The sequence below is a fragment of the Phaethon aethereus genome (genome assembly GCF_964289735.1).
Source record: "Phaethon aethereus genome assembly, chromosome: 15".
NCBI classification, from domain to species: Eukaryota; Metazoa; Chordata; class Aves; order Phaethontiformes; family Phaethontidae; genus Phaethon; species Phaethon aethereus.
Window position 1 is genome coordinate 3,892,346 of NC_138591.1, and position 22,355 is coordinate 3,914,700.

At 46.3% G+C, this 22,355-nt stretch overlaps 2 protein-coding genes across 3 annotated transcripts; one reads left to right on the forward strand and one right to left on the reverse strand.

Annotated features, from left to right (window-relative positions):
• Positions 1–1,813: 1,813 nt before the first annotated feature.
• On the forward strand, positions 1,814–7,864 carry DHRS7B (dehydrogenase/reductase 7B; the record flags this gene model as incomplete). Of its 2 annotated transcripts, XM_082006812.1 has the most annotated exons (6): positions 1,814–2,088; positions 3,739–3,854; positions 4,560–4,770; positions 5,464–5,556; positions 7,150–7,302; positions 7,659–7,864. In XM_082006812.1, the coding sequence occupies exons 1-6, from the start codon at positions 1,881–1,883 to the stop codon at positions 7,862–7,864; spliced, it is 987 nt and encodes a 328-aa protein (XP_081862938.1). In that variant the 5' UTR covers positions 1,814–1,880. The 2 variants fall into 2 exon arrangements, with proteins under 2 accessions (XP_081862938.1, XP_081862939.1); XM_082006813.1 differs by lacking the exon at positions 3,739–3,854 and having other exon boundaries at positions 4,615–4,770.
• A 4,762-nt stretch (positions 7,865–12,626) lies between these two features.
• On the reverse strand, positions 12,627–21,161 carry TMEM11 (transmembrane protein 11; the record flags this gene model as incomplete). Its single annotated transcript, XM_082006526.1, has 2 exons — positions 12,627–13,143; positions 21,097–21,161. 2 exons carry the CDS (start codon positions 21,159–21,161, stop codon positions 12,627–12,629), a joined length of 582 nt encoding a protein of 193 aa, XP_081862652.1.
• Between the last annotated feature and the right edge of the window lie 1,194 nt (positions 21,162–22,355).

Sequence of the window (22,355 nt, forward strand, 5' to 3'; positions counted from 1 at the left end):
TGAATGAGAAAGAAGAACCCCCTGCTTATCCAGCCTAAAGAAGGCCAGTGGCCTTGTGTCTAACCAGCTCTTTCCCAGGAATTATTTTAGGGGCGATACACACTCTTATGTTAAATGAGCTCTACCAGTGCTCTGCTGTAAATCAGTACAAAATACACACTCTGTGCACACGCAGCACAAAGGGGTGGAAAAATAAGACACTGGTCTGAGCAGCTGGGTGCAGTGCTCATGCATTGCTTTGCAATGGAATAAGTTTAATCCTCCTGGGTTTCTGACTTCCCACTTCAGGCATACTCCCTGTGCCCAGCAGAGCTCGTGTTCTGGATGTCTGGCTGCATTATGCACAGCATATTACAGAATGAACTACTTTGTAGATACGTGAGTTAGCTTATGAATGGGAAGCTCCATAGTACCTTGAGAAGAGCTGTGTACTAACTTGATGGCTTTATTTTTAGACCTTGTCAAGCTTATTTAGAGCTAGCTCAGCTATCTTTATGTGTTATTTTATTGTGTTCTAGCTATACCTCCAGAAATACTTATTTTATACAGTTTACTACTGGTTCAGCAAGCTAGTCTGTTCACTGACCAGCTACTTGAGGAATTCTATGCAAGGCCCTGATGGAAATCTGGAAAAGCATGACATATTCCACATTAGCTCTGTTCCACAGCATGTGGAGCCTCTGTCATCCCTTCATCTCCATAGAAGCTTCGTCCTACTTAATGGCACTGAATTCTGGCTCAGCATTATTAGTTACCTCTTGTTTTCTGCTACTCATGCTGTCCTTTTGTTTGAAGCAGTGTATGAGTTATGTGCCCAGACCTTTCCAATAACTTCCTGCTAAAGGCCTATCTTGCAGGTCAAACTGCAAGAGTTCAAACTTTGCACAACAGGGAAGGTATATTAATATTTGGGTTTGACTTTATGCGCGCCCCAAAAGTTGTACAGATTTCAGGAAGCGTTGTAACTGACTTTACTGTGCCATCAAGTATAAAAGCTTGGGGGTATATGCAGTGGGAAAATTAGTGACCTTTTTTACAGCACAGCTATCACTCTTTGGACATGTAGTAAGCTGTAACATAAACTACTCCCTTGAAGGCAGTGACTTAGCAAGGAGATTAGGGCTATGCATTGGTATCAGAATCCAATTCCAGGATGAGCTAGGTCTCCTAGATACCTTTAGCTTGGGTTTCATTCACTGGTTTAATTTCAGTATATTAGAACACATCATGGTGTTAAACTGAACAATTAATGTGGTCATAAAAATAAAGAGCATGAACGTAGGCTTTAGCCTACGTGACTGGACATGTGGTTCATTTAAATCAGGTAACTTGTCCCTACTAATGGGTGATGAAAGACACTGGAGATGGAAGCATAGATTTTAGTGCATTAAGCAAATAACATGCTCATAGAGAAAAACTTACTCTGAGCCTCCAGAAAATAGACTGGCTTATATCCATCTGGGATAATACACAGTAACTGGTCTCTGGCATGTAGATACTGTGGTACTGGCTGTTCTAGAGAAATTAAGAGGTTTTATTACAATCAGAAGAATGCAGAGACATATCCCAGCCCTGAGGAGCTTTCACGCTCTGCTTCATACAAGAGAGTGCATCTAGAGCAAGACGTGGGAACAGCACCCAAGTTTGTGACACAACAGCTGACAAGATCCAGCACCCAAGTGTCCTGCTTGGATGTTCAGATTAGCATTTATATGCTTAAAATGGGTACTGATGTGAACTTTTGAAAGCCTAAATGAAAGGATGAGGAAATCTGTTGAAAATACCTTTGTAGGGGATTTGGTTTATTGGTGGTCTAAGTCAGGGTTAAGAAAAAGCACTTCCCTAGTTTTCAAGCCTCTGCTAATTTTTTTGATGATGAAATGGTCTGTTTCCTGTCATCTTGTGGCTCTAGGAAGACCGTTCAGAAAGGAAAACTCATGGATCTCACAAGCACAGTTATCATCCCACTGCTTTTTGGCAGCTTGGGGATCTTCGCCCTTTTTCGGCTACTGCAGTGGATGCGGATGCGAGCTTACCTCCAAGAAGCAGTGGTCGTGATCACAGGGGCTACCTCTGGCCTGGGAAAAGGTAGGTACTGAAAGAAGGGCAGCAAAGGCAGGACAAGTGGAGCATTGCAGAAGGGGCACCGATTGGAATAAAGCAGTAATGAGCAGAAAGTTTCCATTGCTTTGAATTTTGAGAGACATCGCTTGCACAGCCGTATCAGTTATAACTATAGCCAGTGCAAATTTTGATGCAAGAAAGTCTCAAAATCTGTTAAGGAAAATTTTAATTATTCTGTATAAACTGGAGCTCATCAAAGAAAGGAGCAAGTTATGTTGTTCTTGTGCTGTCAGGGGTCTTTTCTCTGAATCCTGAAAAAGCCGGGAAGTCAAATTGTTTCTCTAAAACTTCACAGAACTGGTGTTCTGCATTCATGTTTGTTGTATTTCCAGATACCATGCCATACCTTCCACTCCTCTCTGCCCTAACCCCCAAAGTTAAGGTACCTTTTCTCTTGTACATCCATTCTAAAATCAAACTCTTGGCAATATTAACAACAATGAGTATTTTTTTCTAAATAAAAACACAAGGGTTTTTTTCCAAATAGAATTTATTCTTTGTTTGAGTGGATAGGTTCTCTAACTCTGCTTTCTATAATTGCTTTAAAAGCTTCTTGAAGAGAAGACAAGGTGCTCTCTGCTATCAAGGTTTTCATTAGGATGAGTACATTTATAGAAGAAATAAAGCTTAAATTGATGCTGTTCTTGCATGTGAGTTTGTCCTTAAGGGTAGGGGTGTTCAGTAACTGAATGGCCAAAGGAGATGAAATGGTCCTCTCTGCCTGTCGGAACCAAAATGCTGAGAATGGTAAAAGAATTTGTATTCCACAGCAAGAAGAGATAGAAGTAGTATCTCAGGAGGGACTTTCCAGCTGTGACAGGCTGGGCAGATGTAGCGCTGTGTGTTGTTGGGTGTATAGATTTCCACCATTGTATAGTAAAGTTTCCCCCTTTACTGACTCATTGCCAAGAGCTTATACTATTCCCCTCACTCCCAGTTATTAACATACTAGACCACCTCTAATTACTGTGTGTTCTTAAACACCCTTCGTTACTACCCACTGCCATCTCTTGCACAAATAAGCAATTTGTCTCACTGGGTCACAGAGGGATAGGGTAAAAGAATACGCAATTGCCTCAGCAGCTGGTAGCACTGAAAGGACAATAGCATGGCATCTGTTCTTCAGCCTTTTCTTGAAGAAGAGGATCACCTTGATGAAGCCATTAGCTCCAAGGCTTCTGAAACCTTTGGAGGTGTTCACTAAAATGAAAACTTCTAAGATCAGGCCCCACTCCATTAGATAACATACACAAGGTAACTGTAGTCCCTCTTAAGAAGGGCATATAGTCAAAAATGAAGAGGCACAGGGAAATTCAGCCAGCTGATGGGGGAAGATGCATCAAGAGCACAACTGCATAACCAGCACAGTAACTGTGAACACACCAGCTGCCTCAGCCGCTGTCAGCCGCTGTCATGTGTCTGTCAAAGTCACAAGAAAATGGCATCTTGCTGCGACTGCACTGTAAATCAGCCTATCACTCAGGAGTAATAAAGCCACCTTAGGCCCTTGCCACCTAAACGAAGTTTTAGCCTATTACCAGGTATGGTGTGGATCTGCTGTTTCTCTCTGGCATTCAAATGTCTATTTTTCTCTCTTCCTTGCTTCCTCCAAAGAATGTGCAAAAGCCTTCCATGCAGCTGGCTCCAAGCTGGTGCTCTGTGGCAGAAACAGTGAGAAACTCAAAGACCTGGTGCAGCAGCTTTCTACCGTGACCAATCACCGAAAGAACGTAAGTGTGGGAGAAGGAGAAGCTTGTTGTCTTGTGGGGCTGGGATTTCTGTTCGTGTTATTACAGAAGTTACAGAATTGCTTGTGGGTTGTTCTGTTGAGCAATCGGAAGAATGCAATCTGTGGTTAGGGGTAGATACTGCTATAGGAGTACATTGAGCTGACATGTCATATCTTGTAAAAACCCTACAAAAATAAGCCATCTGAAAGACTTGTAATGGAAGTGAAAGCGTAGGAGAGTGCAGAGTGCCCAGATGCCCTTGCATGTCACATACTGAATCTGGGAAAGTGATTTTCCTTCTGTTGGCTTTTACTTTTGATGTCTAGTTCTGCTGACAGTGTCTAAGAAAGGTATTGCTGGCTTCTGAAGAAGACACATGTTAAGTTTTTGACTATTTTAGATGCATTTTCTTTATTAAGACAATAACAAACTTTAGTACTTGAGGAAGATCTCACTTGCCCCTTTCCTGTGCTCTGGTATAAGGAACAGGCTACAGGAGCAGAGAAAGATGAAAGCACAACCTGCTTCTGTCCTATATTCCTACCAAATGGAACTGCTGCACTCTAATTGTACAAGGTTTGGATGGTCTGCTTCTGTGTTTCCAGAGCTGTGAAACCCCATCTCTCCTTTAAGTCATCAGCATGAACATACAGCACATTCAGCACAGCCTGAACTGGTCTTTTGCCAACTTTTGTTTATTCACAGACACACAAACCTCACACTGTGGTATTTGACCTCTCGGACACTAAAACTGTCCTAGACGCTGCTGAAGAGATCCTGAAGTACTTGGGTCACATAGACATACTGATCAACAATGCAGGCATTAGCTTCCGGGGCACAATTGTGGACACAGGACTGGATGTGGACAAGAAAGTGATGGAAACAAATTATTTTGGTCCTATAGCCCTCACCAAAGGTACTTGTGATCTGGATTACAGGGGGGCAGTGGATTTGGCCGATACCTTTTGCATGCCAATACAACTAAGCACAGCTTAACTTCTGTTTGTAATTGTATTTGGTACAGTGCAGTATAAGAGGGAAGGAAAGTTTTGTTTTATAGCAGGCCTAAAGTTGATGCTTGGGCATGACTGCATGGGAAGTACCTGATTAGAGATACCATCGTGTTTACAATACACCTCCTGACACTAGTCTGGCAGGAACTTATGAAGAGAGATATGGTTAGCCTGTCTACACTGATAAAACCCTAGAGAACGCAGTATGGGTTCTAGGTGAAGCTGTTGCTCTTCTAGGAAGCTTCTTCGGGTACACAGAAAGTTCAGCCTGGAGTGTGTCAGCTGCAGGAACTGGAAAGACTTACTGGTGGCAGAAAAGAGCAAGTCCTGCTGACCATGCCAGTGGGAGATCATAGCAACTATAACAGCCTTTGTGCAGCCTTGCTGGCACAAGGATTCTCCTCATAGGTGAATGTCCCAGCCAGACTGCAGCTTCAGTTAGAGGCTTCCTAAGCAGTATCCCTTGCCCAACCCCTGCACTGAACAAGGATCTTGTAATTCACTTAGGCATCTTTGAATGCTCTGAAAGCATCGATTCTTGACAGCAGGAATGGCAGGACTGTTTTTCTGAATGGGTCTTTTCTGTCTCTTGCTAGCACTTCTCCCCTCCATGATCAAGAGGAGACAAGGCCACATTGTGGCCATCAGCAGTGTTCAAGGCAAAATAAGCATTCCTTTCAGATCAGCATGTAAGTACCTCCACAGAAGATGGGGAAGACATATTTGGGGCACCGGACTGAATGAATATTTGGCTACTGTTGCCACATTTAGCTCTTCATAGACCTGGCTGCATGCAGGAAAGGCAGAGCTGTGCATCATTCTTTGTGTGGTCACAAATCTCTGACAGCTGTTGAGGAAGGCATTTTCAAATACAAAATCTTAGCCCTGTCCTTTTAGGTTTAGCTGTTAAGGGATGGGGGAGGAGAATATGTTTTCAGCGTCTTGAAAACAGCTTGATATTCCTATCTTAACACTTGAGAACCCCTCATTATTTCCTCATTATTATGGAAATAATCAGTAAGTTTACAGGGGCTCTCAAGTGTTAAGATAGGAATATCAAGCTGTTTTCAAGACGCTGAAAACAAATTTCTATAATTTTACTGCATTTTATCCTTGTTGTTTGCCTGGTTAATCTCCTATAAGAAAGTAGGAACTTTTTGTCTGAGTAAGTTATGAAGTGCCATAGGAAAATCAATGCCAAAATAAAAGCCTAAATGGTGATCTTGATCCAGCAAACTCTTTGTGCTAAATCAGTTATGACAAAAAATAATATTGGTGAGATTACTGGAAAAAGCCTTATAAAAGATGGAGGAAGTAAAAGGAGAGAAGGAGAGTGTTTGGCATACAAGTATCTGTAAGTCACTGAAGATAAACATAAAAATGGAGAAGTAAGTGGTGATGGCATAAGTGTGGTAGGGCATGATGCTGAGTGAACGAGAGCCTGGAACATCTGGGCCTTCTGGTCTTGCAGGTGATGTGGGTACAATTGCACCAAGAAGCGTGCTCTAAAGAGCTTCCATAGCGCTTGCAGAGTGACCAGAACCATGTGGGCCTGGCGGCACAGAGCTCAGCTCTTGCCTAGGTCCTCAGACAGGGTATGCAGCCTGCGCTACGCTCTGTGCTGCTGGTGTCAGCCCTGCAGACAGGCTGAGGTGATGGCAGTCACGGTGGTAGTGACCAAGTATACACGGAAAGGGAGAGAGCAAAAGGACTCACTCAGCCATTTAGCAGGGGGAAATCCTGCCCTAGGCCACACTTCTACTCCTGTCTGCTTGTGTGATCAGGTTTTGACTTGTGTGCAGCCAAGCCCTGAACCTGCTCTGCAAGTCCGTAACGCCCAGGGCGTGCAGGCCAGCAGGGCGCTCGGCAGCGGTGCTCAGCTCTGCCCTCCTGTACTGGCTTCACAGTCCACCAGCCCAGCTTATCAAACGCTTCCCGGGCCAGGCTTCATGTCTCCTTTATCGCGAGCGGGAGGCAGCTTGGGTTCACTCTGTAGTGCTTTGGCATGGCTGTGATATTAAGCTCAGGATCCTAGCCAGTTTCCAACTTGAGTATTTATATTTTGCCTTCCTAAATTTACCAACTGCCTTTCTCTCACTCCTACTACCTGTTGCTGCCATTCACTAAAAATACCCAAACCAACAAACCATCTAGTTGGAGAACAGCTACTGGGCTCTTGCTGAGAAGTGGCTGCATTGCAGTGAAAAACCCATTCAGGGGAATGATTCTTCCTTCAGTCCTGCTCCTTTTCCTTAGTGCATAGTTCTTTTCCTGTTTTTCAGATGCTGCCTCTAAGCATGCTACCCAGGCCTTCTTCGATTGTCTACGAGCAGAGGTAGAGCAATATGACATTGAAGTGACAGTTATAAGCCCTGGATACATTCAGACAAACCTCTCTCTCAATGCTGTAACAGCAGATGGATCTCGCTATGGAGGTGAGATATGATTTTGTGCCCTATATCTAAAGCATGTCCACCTCAATGAGTTACTTCAAAGTGTACTCTCAACATACGACCTCTGGTGGGGACACAGGTTAGCCCTGAAGTATCAAAAGACAACTTTGGATGCAGGGTAGGAACAGTAACCCGCAAAATTTAGCCTTCCTAGACAGCAATTACTGATTACTAGCCCAACCATGGATTATACCTGCCTGTGGTCCCATATACAACTGGTTTAAAAAACAGAACCATACAAACAACCATGTACAGTTAGAACAGAGCATTCTTAGGAAAGGTACTTAAGTGTGGGCTTACCTGCTGGCATTGGTGTTTACTCGGCTTTCCTTTGGCAGTTATGGACAAGAACACCGCCGAAGGACAGACAGCCGCAGAGGTGGCTCAGGTGGTTCTCAATGCAGTGGGACAGAAGAAGAAGGAAGTACTGGTAGCTGGCCTAACACCGTCCCTGGCTGTCTACCTGCGAAACCTCTTCCCCAGGCTCTTCTTCACCTTAATGGCAGCTAGAGCGAAAAAGGAGAGAAAAGCAAAGGACTCTTAAAGCTCATCTCATTCAAGAAGTAACTGTAGGGAGAAGCGAACCCCCTGCAGTTTGGCTGGGACATCGGTGGAAGTGCTCTTGCAGGGAAAAACCTTTCCCAAAATGCTGCAATTTGCCATTGCATGGAGAGCGGGAAGTGGTTTCCCCCACATCAGGGCAGGCCCCACTTGCTGGAAGGCAGCACCTACTCCTCACCTGGAGAAGGGTCCTTGGACAAAGGTGGAGAGCTGAGGCTGCCAGGGAGAGTAACTCAAGGGAATGCACTTTGCAGCAGGGGAGGCCCATGTGCTGGAAGACAGCCCCTTACCTCACCTCACTCCAGGCATGCTCAACTTTATTGGCCTGCTACAAATAAAACCCGCTTGTCCTTCACACAAGCAGATCTTAGCTTTCCCCACCCTGTGGCCCCTGTGAAATACAGTCCCCAGCTGGGAACTCTCGTGATCAGTGTCTCCTTCCCACTCCTTCCAATCTGATCTAGAACGTGTTGCTTGAAGTGGAAAACTTCAGAGCCTCTGCTTGTTAACAGATCAGATGATTTGGCATGTTAAGCTAAAGTCAAGTCCAGTGCCACTTTTAAAGTTAACTGATGTAAAAATGTAAGTTTTATTTGGCAATTATTTTATCTGTCTGAATCATGCCTTACTGAGGTACAGGACATTTAACTCTACTACCTGACAGTGCAGTATTAACCACAGCACAAGTTAATGCAGGGGAAGCACTGAAAAGGTATAAAAAAGTAAAAGCACAGCCAGGTATGCTGTTGTGTGTAAATACTGTGCAGCCAATAGCCACACACACCTGGTCCATCCGCAGGCCTAGAGCACAGAGTTGGTGCGATTCTGCAGATGCCAGGCAAGCAGAGGAAAAACTGTGTGCGTAGGGTGGACAGTAGAGGAGACAGACCCTTAGTTCTCACCAGTTTTAAAGCAATCCCAGATGCTAGTTAGGATCGCTTCCGGTGGGGGGACGATCTTCACGCAGGCTTCAGGGAGTCCGACAGCCTGAGGCAGTGCCGTATTCCATTCTTGACCCTTCCTCCTCATGTTGTGAGGGATACCAGCACCACTAGGAAAAAGGAGAGGCTGCACAGAGAGACTTCAGTAAGGACAAGAATAATCTTTTTTAACTTAAAATAAAGCCTACGAGTAGGAACAAGGTCCAGACCCCTGCTGCCGCCTCCATGCACTTACCAGCGTTCTCCATGTGTACTGCCTTGTATGTCCTGCCTGTGAGTGCACATCCGACGACAAATAAATTACATTGTTATGAAATTAATCCTTTGTTCTACTTCAGCTCCTCAGAGCAGGTAACATTAGAGGAAGGGAAAGCAGGAGGATTTTGTTTTTCCTTTCTTACATTCCTGCAAGGTGCTGTTGTAACAGTTGTAGTTGCAGAACAACATACTTCATCCCAGCCCCTCCATCTGCTAGTTTACAGTAGACATAGTGTGAACCCACACAGAGGATTAGTCACACTAAAACTCTGTAATACAGGTGTGCAGTGTCAGCAGGACCTTCTCCTTCAAAAAGCCTTCTCTTCACCACTGCGGATTTATAAATGATCTCTCAGAATCCATCCCAGATGATGCCCAGGACGTGTTTAATGATCACAGTGCTGCTGCTCAGGTAGGGCGTCCTCCACCATTTTCACTGTGGCTGAGGTTGCAGGTTTGTTACGTAAAGTCTGAGGATTGAAATGACAGTTTGAAGCTTTCAGGTGTATGTATCTTTTTTCCTGTTAAGATAGGAAATGAAGGCATTACCTTCTCTCCCTCTCCACAAGAGGAGTTTCTGTAAGCATTAGTTGTGCTTTTTCTTTTGTATTTTGCATGTTCAGGTCCTCCATTTCTTGGCAAAATACAGTAGTCCTGTCGGTCTCATCCAGCTGCTCCGTTGTCTGGTGTTTCAGGTCACAGCTACCCGGGAAGGACCGAGGGGCTGCTTTGCATTTCTATGTTGCCATCCAGGACACCAAGGGTTGTAACACATCAAGCCTGAGGAAAAAAAATTACGCGTGGGGAGTTACTGTAGTTAGTTAGTTTGAACTACCGCTCCGAGTCAGAGGTTACCGAGAGTGTGCACATTCCCCTTTGAAAGTAAATTCCGTCTCCGTGACAAGAGGAACGCAGCACGCTGCATTTCAGAGCGCCCCCGTAACGGTCAGCAGCATGCGGAGCTTTCGAAAGGGGGCTCATCCCCAGCCACTGTCACCCACAGCTACTGGCACGGGGGGGAGCGGAGACTGACCCCAAAGCCCTGCATACAGCAGCCATCCATGCGATGCAGTGAAACGCACAACCGTCGAGACCCTTCTTGGTCTCCCAGGTCATTTTGAATAGTTACAGCACTGCCTTAACAGCCAGCACATCACTAAGCATTTTAGCTAAATTATCATGAACGTTTCTTGGAAAAAATAGCCCCGCCGCTCCCCATCTACATCCTGTCCACCTCAGAACAGAGCAAAGGGTGCGTTTTTAAACCAGACCTACCTGTTGTGACAGCAAAGCTGAATTTTCACCTTTTCTCCTGCAGTAAGAGACCACAGGAAACTTGCTCATTTTTTAACTCCAGAGTCTGATGTGAGCCATGGGTTTAGGGAGCCTACCAGGGGTCAGTCCTTCTGCCATAGTGGTTGTTCCAGGCAAGGGAAAGCTTAACACAAAACGAGTGCCCAGGACCACAGGGGTTTGGTGAAGAAAAGGAACTAACAGCCCCAACAATTATTCTGCATCAATTAAAAAAGAGCAGGAATGTCTTTTGTGTGGCTAGCACAAGGATATTTCAGGGTCTTCTGCAGCAATAAAGTACATATTAGCTACAGCAGATCTACCACTAGTTTAAAATTCATCCAGTAGAGGGGACTTTAGGAATAGACGACGTCAGGACTTGAAAGGCAGCCTGCCCAGCGGTCTTGGCCTAACCGCAGCAAGATGAAGTAGTTGCATTTCTTTCCCTCCTCTCTGCCAAGGCAACTGTACATTGTTGCTATAAATAGAGGCACTCTGGATTCCAGCTTCTTTTAACCTTGGAGGGAGACAACTCAGCCACTGTACCAGCAAAAGAGGCAAAGGGCTTTCGCCACCTAAAAACGTCTCGATGCCACAGGAGCCTCCTCCAGCCCACGTGCCAGCACAGGTACGTGCTGCCTGTGCGGGTGCTAAAAGTCCTTGCCGAGAACTCCCGGCAAACCCCATCTGCCCAGCACGCACACGACGGGGATGCACACCCCTCTAACCCAAGAGCTGCATCAGCAGAAAAGCGCAGGTTGGAGCCATGGCCAGAAAAGCCTGCTGCAGTCTGGAGGTGAGGGGGAGTTCTTGCTGCCTGCTATTGCAATTTGGACAGATAAAGATAGAACTACTGAATTTGGTTTCCCACCTCATGAGACTCCCTTCCAAGGTCAGTGCTTCAGCTGTGGAGGTCAGACTGCAACCGCCACTGAAGCAAGCAGGCCTGTGTGCAGGCCGCTTTTATTGCAGGGCTTTGCTCTTGTATTCAGATCATAACACTTGAAGCTGTGCCAAGCTGACCTTGTAAATGCTAGCCACGCCTATTTTCCATCTGGTAGGAGGACATTCTAGAAAGCAAGCCCCTAGCTTGTAAAACTGGCAGATTGTGCAAACCAGTAAATGCTTCCCATTCTAAGAACAAGATTGTGACAGTTTTGAGCTAAAAGATGAATTAATGCACAAAAGTGAATTCTAAAATTTCGGGTAACAGTTACAAGATAGAATCATGCGGATGCCTTGCGGCAGCAGCAGGCAGCTCCAAAAGCGCGTGTTCCAAGCAAGAGCAGTGGAATCGCGTAGTCAGGGCACGGCCATCCGGGTGTCAGCAGCAGTTACAAAGCACACCAGTAAGACAGCCGGACTCCCACCTCGGCAGTCCTCAGCTGCACATGGTAAAAGGCATTTCAGTGGAGATGTAGCCACATAAGGAAGAACTGGCACAAGAACTGAGCAGAACGTGTTTGTAGCTGGAAACTTCCAGTGTTTTCTCCATTGTGCAGAGAAGTAGTGGTTGGAGGTGGCAGGGCAGCAGAGGATTTGGACACCTTTAGCCCCAACCATCAGTGTTTAAGCAATTACCAAAAAGATATAAACACTGGGGTAACAAGTAAGCCTCTTGCAAGAAACAAAACTGTCAAGCTAAGAGGGAAAGCGACACTCTACAGCTATTCCTTCAATGGCTGCTGTAAAGCAACATGGACACTGCTGCCACGTGTAACGGACAAGAGGAGTATCAGGTCTGTGTGTGAGCACGCATAAATCTTACCACCACTGGAGTTCTCATAGCAAAGCCTCCAGCCCCTGGAAGCACACTATAAAAGGGATCTACGATAACAGTAACAAGAGAGCAAAAGCATTTGAAATTCTCATCCTTTAATGGTCAATGATAACTTCTGGCTGGTTCTGTGTAATACAATTAAACAATATACTTAAATGTTCCCCCCTCCCCCCCCCCAAAAAAAGCAGCTCTCACACCCCCTCTTTCTATAGCTTTCTTTCATTGACATTCCACTGCTGGATTGGACTCCCATGGCCTAACATACAGCTCTCAAGTCAGCACACATCCACATCTTAAGTGTAACGAAGAACTGAAAAACCTTGGTGCACCAGTGATGTGTTATTTTAAAAATAACAGCTCTATTAAACCAAATCCTTCCCAGTCTCCACTGCTTCTCAAAGAGGAAAAACAAAACGTTACTGTGGGAGTCTTAATACACTTGTCTTTGTGGGTTTCTCTCTTCCGTGCTGAAGTCATACAGCATAGAGTTCATAGATCTTCTTTACACAGTACACCAGGGCAGCGAGTGCTATCGTGTTATGCAGTCTCTTTCTGTGCAGGTCGTCCTTCCTCACCAGCACCACCGGAGTGGAGGAGGTGAGTGTATGCAGGGGCAGGCGGGAAAGTTTATAGGCATCGTACTCTACTTGGTACTTGCAACAAGGATCAAATTGCCAAGAGATACCATAAAGGGTGCAGCAAGCCACGCTCAGCACACCAGCAGGCAGGGAGATGTAGTGAGAATAATCTACTGGAAGTGCCAGAGGGGTGAAGAGACAGGTGGTGCCCGCTAACACGGCGGTCTTGTGCAGGCAGTTCCCGACAGTGATCCAGCGGGCCGTCTCATCCCCAATGCGAGTGGGCTCTATCACTATGTACTTGTACTGCGCTTCCAGGGCCTGCTCCAGCTCATACTCAAACTGGTCCTGAGCGTTCTCTCCATTGTAGATCTCGTGCACGATGTAACAGTCCGTGGAGGACAAGGTGACCCTGTTAACAGGAAACGCAGAGTTAAAACTACAGAGCTTAAAGACAGACCATTCACCCACCCAGCTGCGAGGAGAGAAAAACGCCCCAAGTGACAGCAGCCCCTCAAGGTCAGTCACTGCTTCTGTTCAACAACAAGCAGCTTTTTCAAATCAAGATTCATTTTGCATCAGCTAATTATGCCTGCTGTACATGAAGTCATCCCAAAATAAGGGGTATTTTTCCTTACCTTTCCCTAACTTGGAGGAGCTAGAATATTTTGAGAACATAGGGTCTTGTTAACAATCCTGAAATGGTTGCTCACACCGATACCCAAGCAGTTTCTCTAGAGATACTGGAAATACCACACCTTGGCGACCACACCACATCAATGAATGAACTGTGCAGGCTTAAGGAGTTCTCACAGAAAATAAGACTAGCAACCCAACCATCAAGAGGGCGAGTTGCACTGGAAGGTTTTAAGAGAGGAAGCGTGTTCAAGTGAAGATGTCTGCTTTCTCCCCACATAACTACCTCCTTGCCACTGATGCAACTTGCTCTTTAGCCCCACCACAGTAAATCCAACCTAATAAATCCATGGTAAATCCAACAAGGATGGCCAAGAAACACTGCTGGGACTAAAGGTGAAAATGATAGCAGAGTACTCTGTTAGAGAGTGATTCACTCCCTCTGCTGAAATAGGGCACCGCAAAGCAAGAAAGGAACTTTTTTTTTTTTAACCCAGGCAGGCTTTAACAGTGAAGAAGGAGCTGCTCGCTTTACATTGGAGCACGCTCCCTACTGACAGGAGATTCACAAGGCTTGTGTATCCCTCATTTGAGGAGCAGCTTTTAGCTACCTAAAATCACATCAACTTCCACCTCCCCTCCACCCCTTCACACACATCACCTTAGCTGCAGCTGTATTAATGTGATGGACTGCTAAGAAATAGGATTATGACTGTTTACCTGCACTGAGAAAGGGTAAAAACCTATCCATTAGAACAAGGCAAAATCCTCCCTTCTAGGCAGAAGAAATAACCATTTCTGACATACTTGTGTTTAACCAGAGCAAAACTGAGCACGTGGCCTCTCAAGGATAAAAATATCTAGCAGATTTCCTTTAGCAGAAGGAGAACAAATCGCACTGATATTTGATTTAATCACAGCAGACAAAACAACGTTACCCCAACAACATTTAGACCCTCCCGATATTGGGAGGCAAGACACTGCTGAGGCAGACAATGAAACTAGCACTTTTTGCTCCATCAGTACAATGGTACTTATGTGCATGCACTGGAAAATAAGGGAGAAAAATACACATTCGCAAGCTGCCGTGTTACCAGACATTAGCCTTAATGTGCAGCTCCATTCATGCTGCAAAGCGTATTGTGCAGTGGCCATCTGTAATCAAGAATGTTGTTAAATTACAAGCTGTTGCCAGAAGTAGCTGCTTTTGTGAACAGCGGCAAACATATCAAACAGCAGGACCCAAGACGCACCAGCCTCTCTCAAAGCAGAGTAATAAGCAGTTTCATTAAAAGTCTGGCTGGAATTTATATAAACTACAAGGAAAACTCAACTTACAAGCTAGCTATTGAGTTCTCTGCAGTGCATTTCCCCCTTGGCCTGTTCACAAGTAGAAAGAAAAACAAAAATCCACCTGGATGCTGTGTAGGCCAGGGGCCTCTTTAAGGCCATCACCTTGTCAGACACTGCTTGGAAAATTATGATTAACTCTTTCAGCACATTTTCAGGATGTGACATTCTGTAGTGAACTGGCAAGTACTTAAAAAATTTGAAGGACAACACCTATATAAGGAGTTTCTAACAAAGAATGAGTTAACCAGGTGTTCCACTGATACATTAAGGACACAGCTGGTAAAGGAACAGTTGTCTTCAAGAACAAAAAAAATCCTTGACAGAAAGCAAGTGCAGCTTCTCTGAAATCAAAAATTCCAGTTTCATTACAGAAGATACGCAGAGACTTAAGGTAACTGTAAAACAACACCGATGACTATGTGAAACCACTTGCTAAGGTATAATGACTTCAGGGAAAAGCTATTGCTGAAAGGCATTTTCAAGCTGGAAGCTGACCCAGTACTAACACAACCCTCCAGATAAAATGAGTATTTCCTACCAAAGAGCACTTTCAGCATTTTGTAACACCTAGGAACATGCAGCGTGGGTCTGCAAAACAGAGAAGCAGAATCCAAATTCAACTAAGAACTCCACAGAGGCTCAGGAACAGCACAATAGCCCAGTCACCCTAGGATCTCCCTGCCATCACTGGGAGAACAAGGGTTAAAGAGGCTTACTTGTTCTCTGCCTGTACAAGAGCCACAGGGAACTGGGCTTCTAACTCTAGGAATTAAGTCAAGAAACTACATGCCATGGGATTCTCCAGGCTCAGCATCAGGACAGGTGGCACTGACCTATCAGCCTCATTCCTCCTCGCTCAGATCTTGCCTGTTCTTCCCTCTGAACATCCCTTCTTTCCTTTCACCATGATGTACACAAGTGGAGCCACACCACAAGCAACTGCCACCTGTCAGAGAGAGCAGGAATCCAACAGACTTTGGCCAGAGGCAGTACTGTCCATCTCTTCTGGAATCTTTTGGCTTGCCAGGCTGTGGGGTTTTATAACAATAGAGTCAAGAAACGCAAAATCATCTTAAGCCAAAACAAGCAGATCTTAAAGTATGTTCTGTTGAAAAAAATCACTGGGGAAAAAAACTGCACAAAGGCTTCATCCCTGTAGGGTCTGGCCCCTTAACTATGCTGTTTCGCCAAATCAGTCCTCTAATATGGGAATAAATCTCTATCACAGTGCTGAAGCTGCAAATGGTAAAATAGGCAATCCAAAAACAAAGGACAAAGAATGAAAAAATTAGCTGCTCAAAACAATAGGACACATGAAGAGTCGGCAACACAAGCAGAAAGTCTCCGTTTCTGTAACTGAGGAAGTGGGGTTTATCACATATTATTTCCACACAAGAACTGGCTGCCCCTGGAGAATGGAAAGCTGAAAACTGTTTTGTTTTCAGATGGTATAAAGAGACACGGATAAGATACGTGGGCTTGAGAAGGTTTTAGACCTTGTTGGCATGTACAGTAGGACCGAGGACCTCAATCCACACAGGCAATCTCTCCTGACACAGCCTTTCAATTGAACACAGCAGCTGCACAGGAACAAATCCAGTCAAAGCAACTGGATTTGCTCAAACACCGGTGGCTATGGAGTTTGCCTTTTGGAGCTTGTACCCCACCCCCCAGCAATGACAAACAAAAATGCAGAGCTATGCAATCAACTCCAAGCTGGCATCCATCCGTTAGAAAGTGTGGTGATTTTATATAAATTCCATTTTACTTAAAAGAATAGTAACTAGCCAGTGTCAGCAAGGATCTAGTTCCAAAAGTCATAAAATGCTGCCACATGTTCAGAAGCCCAGCATGCTATTTACCAGACAGACCAGAACCTAAAAGCCTAAAAGCAGTCGTCGTTAGTATTATTCAATCAAATGGTTTTCCAGGACCTGCCTCGCCACCCCCCAGAAAAAAAAAAAAAGACCAAGTTAAAGAGTTGTACCGCTGTTCTGGACCTTATATGCAAATAGTTTATTCTACTGCAGCTTCATATATTCTATTCTTGAGAAATTTAAAATGTCTCATTCCTACTGCAAACTGAACACATAGATGGGGCAATGTGATAGTACTCAACTACTCAGCACAGCAAGATGAAAATAATTTAAAATCATTGATGTAAAATTTTAGTATTGCCAAAGTTTTAAGTAAGGAATCAGTTGTTAACAGAGCTACCATCAGCAGGAGGGGCAGAAGTGTCTGTCTCGGCTATAGGACAAGCTTCAAATTACATTTGGATTATCTTCCTAACATGGGAATATCAGAGAGAACCAGGAGAGGGGTGCTGCACCTGGCTGAACAATAGCAACTCCAGCAGCTTCCCAGTTGCAGCCCCCAAAGCAGCTCCGTTTCTCTGTGGCCTCCAGCTTGGAAGCAGTGTCCTAGCTGCCTCTTGAGAACAGCAGCCTGTCTGTTAAATATAAATTTCAATTGGGTAGTCTTTATGGATGAAGAAATAAATACCCTTCTAAGGAGGAGGCACAATGCCACTCAATGGGAAAAGACCTTAAGGTTTGCCAGATGCCAAGTGGCAAAAAGAGAAACAAATGAACAGAGCGCTGAAAACAGGGCAGATGACAACCTGGAAGAAACCTCAGCATCCTTCTGCCACTGTCCACTTGCAGGGGAGAACGTCTGAGCCTCACAAGCATGTGGTCCTCAGCCTGAAGGTATTCCTCGATCTGCCAGACAGACTTTTGGCTAGGGTTTCAAGTCATCCATCTATCTCAGCTTGGCACAATGTTCAGAATCACGATTAGAAACAATCTCAATCTGCACGAAGCACAGGTACAGTTCTGTGCAAAAAGAGTTCTTTTGAAACCCCTCCCGTAACACTTAGGTCAAGTTTTGGTTTTGTTTCTTTTTTTAAAAGAAGAATGTTCCTGGACAACGGTATTGCTCAGAGCACCAAACGTACATTCAGATTAACTGCAAATCTCAATTACAGTCTGATTAGTAATTAAGAAAATAAGGAAGGAGAAGCTTGCAGCAGAGTGATAACGCCGTTCACAAGCAGCACGCATGTGCGCGCGCGCACACACACACACAAAATCTAGTCTGGCAATGCAACAGAGGCTGTGCACTTGTGAACTGCCGGAAAAGGCCATTAGAGATGGCCTAAGCACAGTGTCTGGGGTCATTATTAGCATTTCAGCCAAGCTTGAGTAAGTCAATGAAGTCAAGGCATGACAACTTCAAACACTGAACTTCCCTCCCCCCACATAAATCCTTCTTGAAATTTAATTTAATTTCAAGATTAAGGAATGAGTCTGGCTTTAATTCTCAGTGGAAATATTCCACCTCAAAGTCATATTCTACAATATATTTCTCTATACAGGAGAGTTCCAGGACATGGGCCACAGAAAGTGCTAACATATCTGAGCTTAAACACCTAAGAATTGTTTCTCTGATGAACATCCACGCCATCTCCCAGTCTCAGGCCATTAGCCATAGCTGTCATGGCTTTAAGGCAGCCATTCTCAACAGGCTGTCAACGCATGCATTAAAGCGGTGGAAGAACAGGAAAAAGTGTAGCAATAAAGCAAGACTTTCGTTCAAAAGATGTACCTTAACTATAAATAGGAAAGAGAACAGGAGAACGTAGTTAAGATCTTCAAGCAACCTTGGCAAGAGAAGACAACACTATGGAAAACATCACCAGACCATAACAAAAAACCAGCCACCAGACCAAAAGGAGGTGTCAATTTTAAGTCAACTAATGATTAGCCAGGCTAATGGAAATAGGTCAATCATTGCTGTAAGCAAACAGAGTACCAGAAATCTGAGCAGCACAGGTAGTGAAAGGAGAGACCTCTTTAAGGGCACAGAGAAGCCAATACAAGCAGTGGTGATGACATTAAAGCTGTTCTTTATGGAGTTTGTTAGAACATCTCCCAGGGGAACAACTGGCATTCTGTCTTGTGTTGTGGCGGTCATCGTGCTGAATTTTATACAAAAACACTAAGTACAATTCAGTGTCTGTTCTGTATAAAAAAAGTTCTTTTGGTCTACAGATTAACAATTCCCTTTAGACAGTCTCCATTAAAGAGTCTATCCAGAATGAAGAAAAACAAATATTTAGTTGGTTCTCTGCAGTGTTTTGGGTTATTTTGTTTAACCTTATTATTTCACCACCAGAGCACCAGTTGGGAGTTCACAGCCAGCATCGTTTCAAACTAATGTCCTTACATTTAGTCCTATTGAGGAAAGCACATTTTGACCAATTACAGACTTCCTTGTATCAATAAAGTAATTTATTGAAGGGATACAGTCTCCACAGATAAGAGTTGCTAGAGTGTGTTTTTGGTTTTTTTTTAATGAAAACTGGTCTAGCCTAATAGCAGACAGTATTTTATTCACTACCGCGTCTCCTCACACCACCTCCCAACACACTGATGCCTTTTAGACTAGCTTGGCTGACAACTACAAAAACTCCTTGAAGCAGTTCATTTATGAGGAAAGCGGGATTAGCATATTCAGTTCAAAGGAATGTGTCTTTGGACAAGAACCCTGCCCAGTGTAAGAAAATTGTATTCACCATATAAAAAGCATATGTCATCATTTGATGACATCAGGTCTGTCAGCACTGCCTTTTACACAACTTGTGTTGCCAGCAGTCAAACAAGATCGGTAGGTGTGATTTAGGATTAACTGCTGCTGGAGAAAGGCAGAGGCCCAGTCATGTGTATCTCCAGTTCTGCAGTTACAAGGAAGAAGTAGTATCTAGCTGACATCACTGGACACCTATTAGACGTATGACCTTTCATCACATTCATACAGGATGACACCTAAAAGAACCACCATCTTTTGATAGGGATCAACGGTGTATCTGGTGTTCTGCTATGTCACTTCTGTGCTTTCTTATACTGAGCTATATACTTCTCATTGCCAAAGGAAAAATAATACATACAGCAGGTTCATGAAGTAACTCACCTTTACGAGTTAGTATTTTTGATCATAAGACCAAGAGTAATCATAGCTTAAAAAGTTGCCTCAAACTACAGTCAGATTATTGTATAGTTCACAGGTTAAGTTACAAGGTAAGAACTCACTTTTAAGTCTGCATCAATTTTCATCCTGGTACAGTAATTTTCACTGAAGTTATTAAGTGCTCTTTTCCATACTTTTTTCTTCACTTCTGCTGGGAGGACAGGTTTACCGCATGGCAACTCCACACCCTGTGCTGAGCACTGGGGCAGGTGCCAGCACTGCGTGCAGACAGCTTTACCACCACGCCACTGAGCTCTGTGGTATTCTTAGTTGTTTATATAAACTACACTGATGCAGTAATTCCATTGGCTCTTCCAGTTCAATTACTTTTAAATTCCCCTGAACACAACAGCATTCCTTCAATTCACATTAGCGCCACAATTTTAAGGGCTACTTGTACCTCTCTTTGGCTATGCAGATTCAACACCATCAAAAGAATACCGTTGAATTACAGCAAGGGAAGAAAATGAAGCAAAAGCCACAGCAAAATTAAGAGAGCTATCAGAGGCTCTAGGTAAGGTGGTGGGACAAAAGACGACTTCTCACAATAGAAACGCAGCAGCTTTCAGCAGCTGCTGGTTACATCAGTCAGCCCTGGGGCAACGGGGAAAATGCCAACATAAGGAAATACAGGATTTAACTAGACATTTTGGTAGGTAAAGAACTGTGCATACAGACTTTAAAGTAGCTCAACAAGATTTTCCTCTGTCTCTTTTTTCCTGTCTGAAAGTTACGATTCCCAAACTTCTACAGCTACTCTGTGGGTAGCTCCAGCATGTTCTCACTGCTCCTCCGCCCTGGCAGAGGCAAAGAGAGAGCGTTACCGGGCCCTCGGCGAGCGACAGCCGCCGCCCGCCCCGGCTCCGCGGATCAAGGGGAGCGCGGCGGCTCCGCGCTGACCCCCCGGGCGGTTCGCAGGAGGAGGTCACCCTGGAAGACTCGTCGCTGCCCTTACCGCCTTTAAAAATAGCCGTGGAAGGAGCCTCCCCAGGGTTGGCCCTCCTCCACTTCGTCCCCGAGCGCCGCATCCCCGCGGCGGGAAGGGCTGCGGCCGCCGCCACCGCCACCCTGCGGGCCGCGCTGACCTTCCCCGGCGCCAGGCCCATCCCCGCGCCCGCCCACAGCGGGAGACCGGCGGCCCCAGCGAGCCCCCACGGCCCCAGCCCCACCTCGGCGGGGCCGCGTCCCCCACCCGCCCTGCCTGGCCACGCTCCCCTCACGGGGACCCCCGCCCTTGCCCTGGGGTCGCGGGAACCTCCGGGCGGCTGCAGCCCACCTCCTTCCGCTCCCTGCCCGCCCGAGGCGCCCCATGAGCCCCGCACCCTCCACCCCAGCCACGGCTCACCTCTCCCGGCCGCCACCGCTGTTGGTGCTGCCGGGGCCAGCGCGCCTCCTTCCCCACGCCGCCATCTTGGAGACACTCGGCTCGCAAATGTCTCCGCCAGCAGACCCCAGGCCCGCCCCGCCGCCCGACGGGAAATGTAGTGTGTGTGTGGGTGCCGGAACCACTCAGTGGGCGGGGGCGGGCTCACGTATGGACTACAAGTCCCACAGTGCCCCGCGCCACCACCCGGCCGCGGGTGCCCCTGGGACGCGTAGTTCCCTCGGCGGTTGTGGGGGTGACGGAGCCGGGGGGGGACCAGGGCGGCAGCGCGGCTGGAGTCCCCTCTCACCAGCGGTCGGCTGCGGCGGGCAGAGCAGTCCCGCCGCCCTTGGCTCGGGCTCTGCTCCCGGCCTCTTCCGCCAGCTCGCCCCAACAAGAGCGAGCCGGCCATGGGAGGGGCGGCCGCGGCGAGTCCCGGCCTGCCCCGCGGCCCCGCCACGAAGGGGGTGCGGCGGGGGATGCGGCCTGCGCGGCGGGCGAGGCGTGCTGCTCTGCGCCGCGCCGCGAAAGCGGCCGTAGGCAGGAGCGGGGTCAGCCCTTGTCGAGGTACAGATGTCCTCCAGAGCCTGAGTATTGCCTTGTTTTCCTGCTCGAAAAGAAACCCACGATTTCTGTTCGCAGGCGGAGGAGGAATGGAGGACCTCTTCAGAGCAGCACGCCCCTGGGAAAGAGAGACAGGGCTTTGTGGGGGCAAACTTAGCCCCTTTAATCAATTATGGAAAGAGAAGTAGGAAATGGGGGAGGCTCCACCACTGCTGCCTCTCTGAGGAGGAGTAAGTTTATAGCCAAACACTTCACTAGAAAACAAAACGCAGGTTTGCCACTGCTGGAGGTTTCCCAACTCCCGCCAATGCAGCCGTAGTCAATGCTGAAGGTTTTGTGGGGATGTCCCAGGACCCGCTTGGTGCTCAGCCCTTGGCCCCGGGGCAGCCCCCCAACACGGCAGGGTGACCCAAGGGGACCTGTGCCAGGGTGCTTGGATGGTGTATCCTGGGGATCCTTGTGCCTCTCCAGCTCCCAGTTCTGACTCCTCCCAGGAGAGGACCCTATTTCTCAGGAATTGGTCTTCCCTTGGCAAATGGCAGCTCCCTGCTCCGCAGCCTCCCCTCTTGGAGATAACGCAGCGCTGCCAGCTGTCCTTGGCTCCCAGCACCCAGCAGAGAGCACAACTAGCCCTCCTCCAGCCTGACAGTCCATTTCAGAAGAGAGCAGCGCTGTCT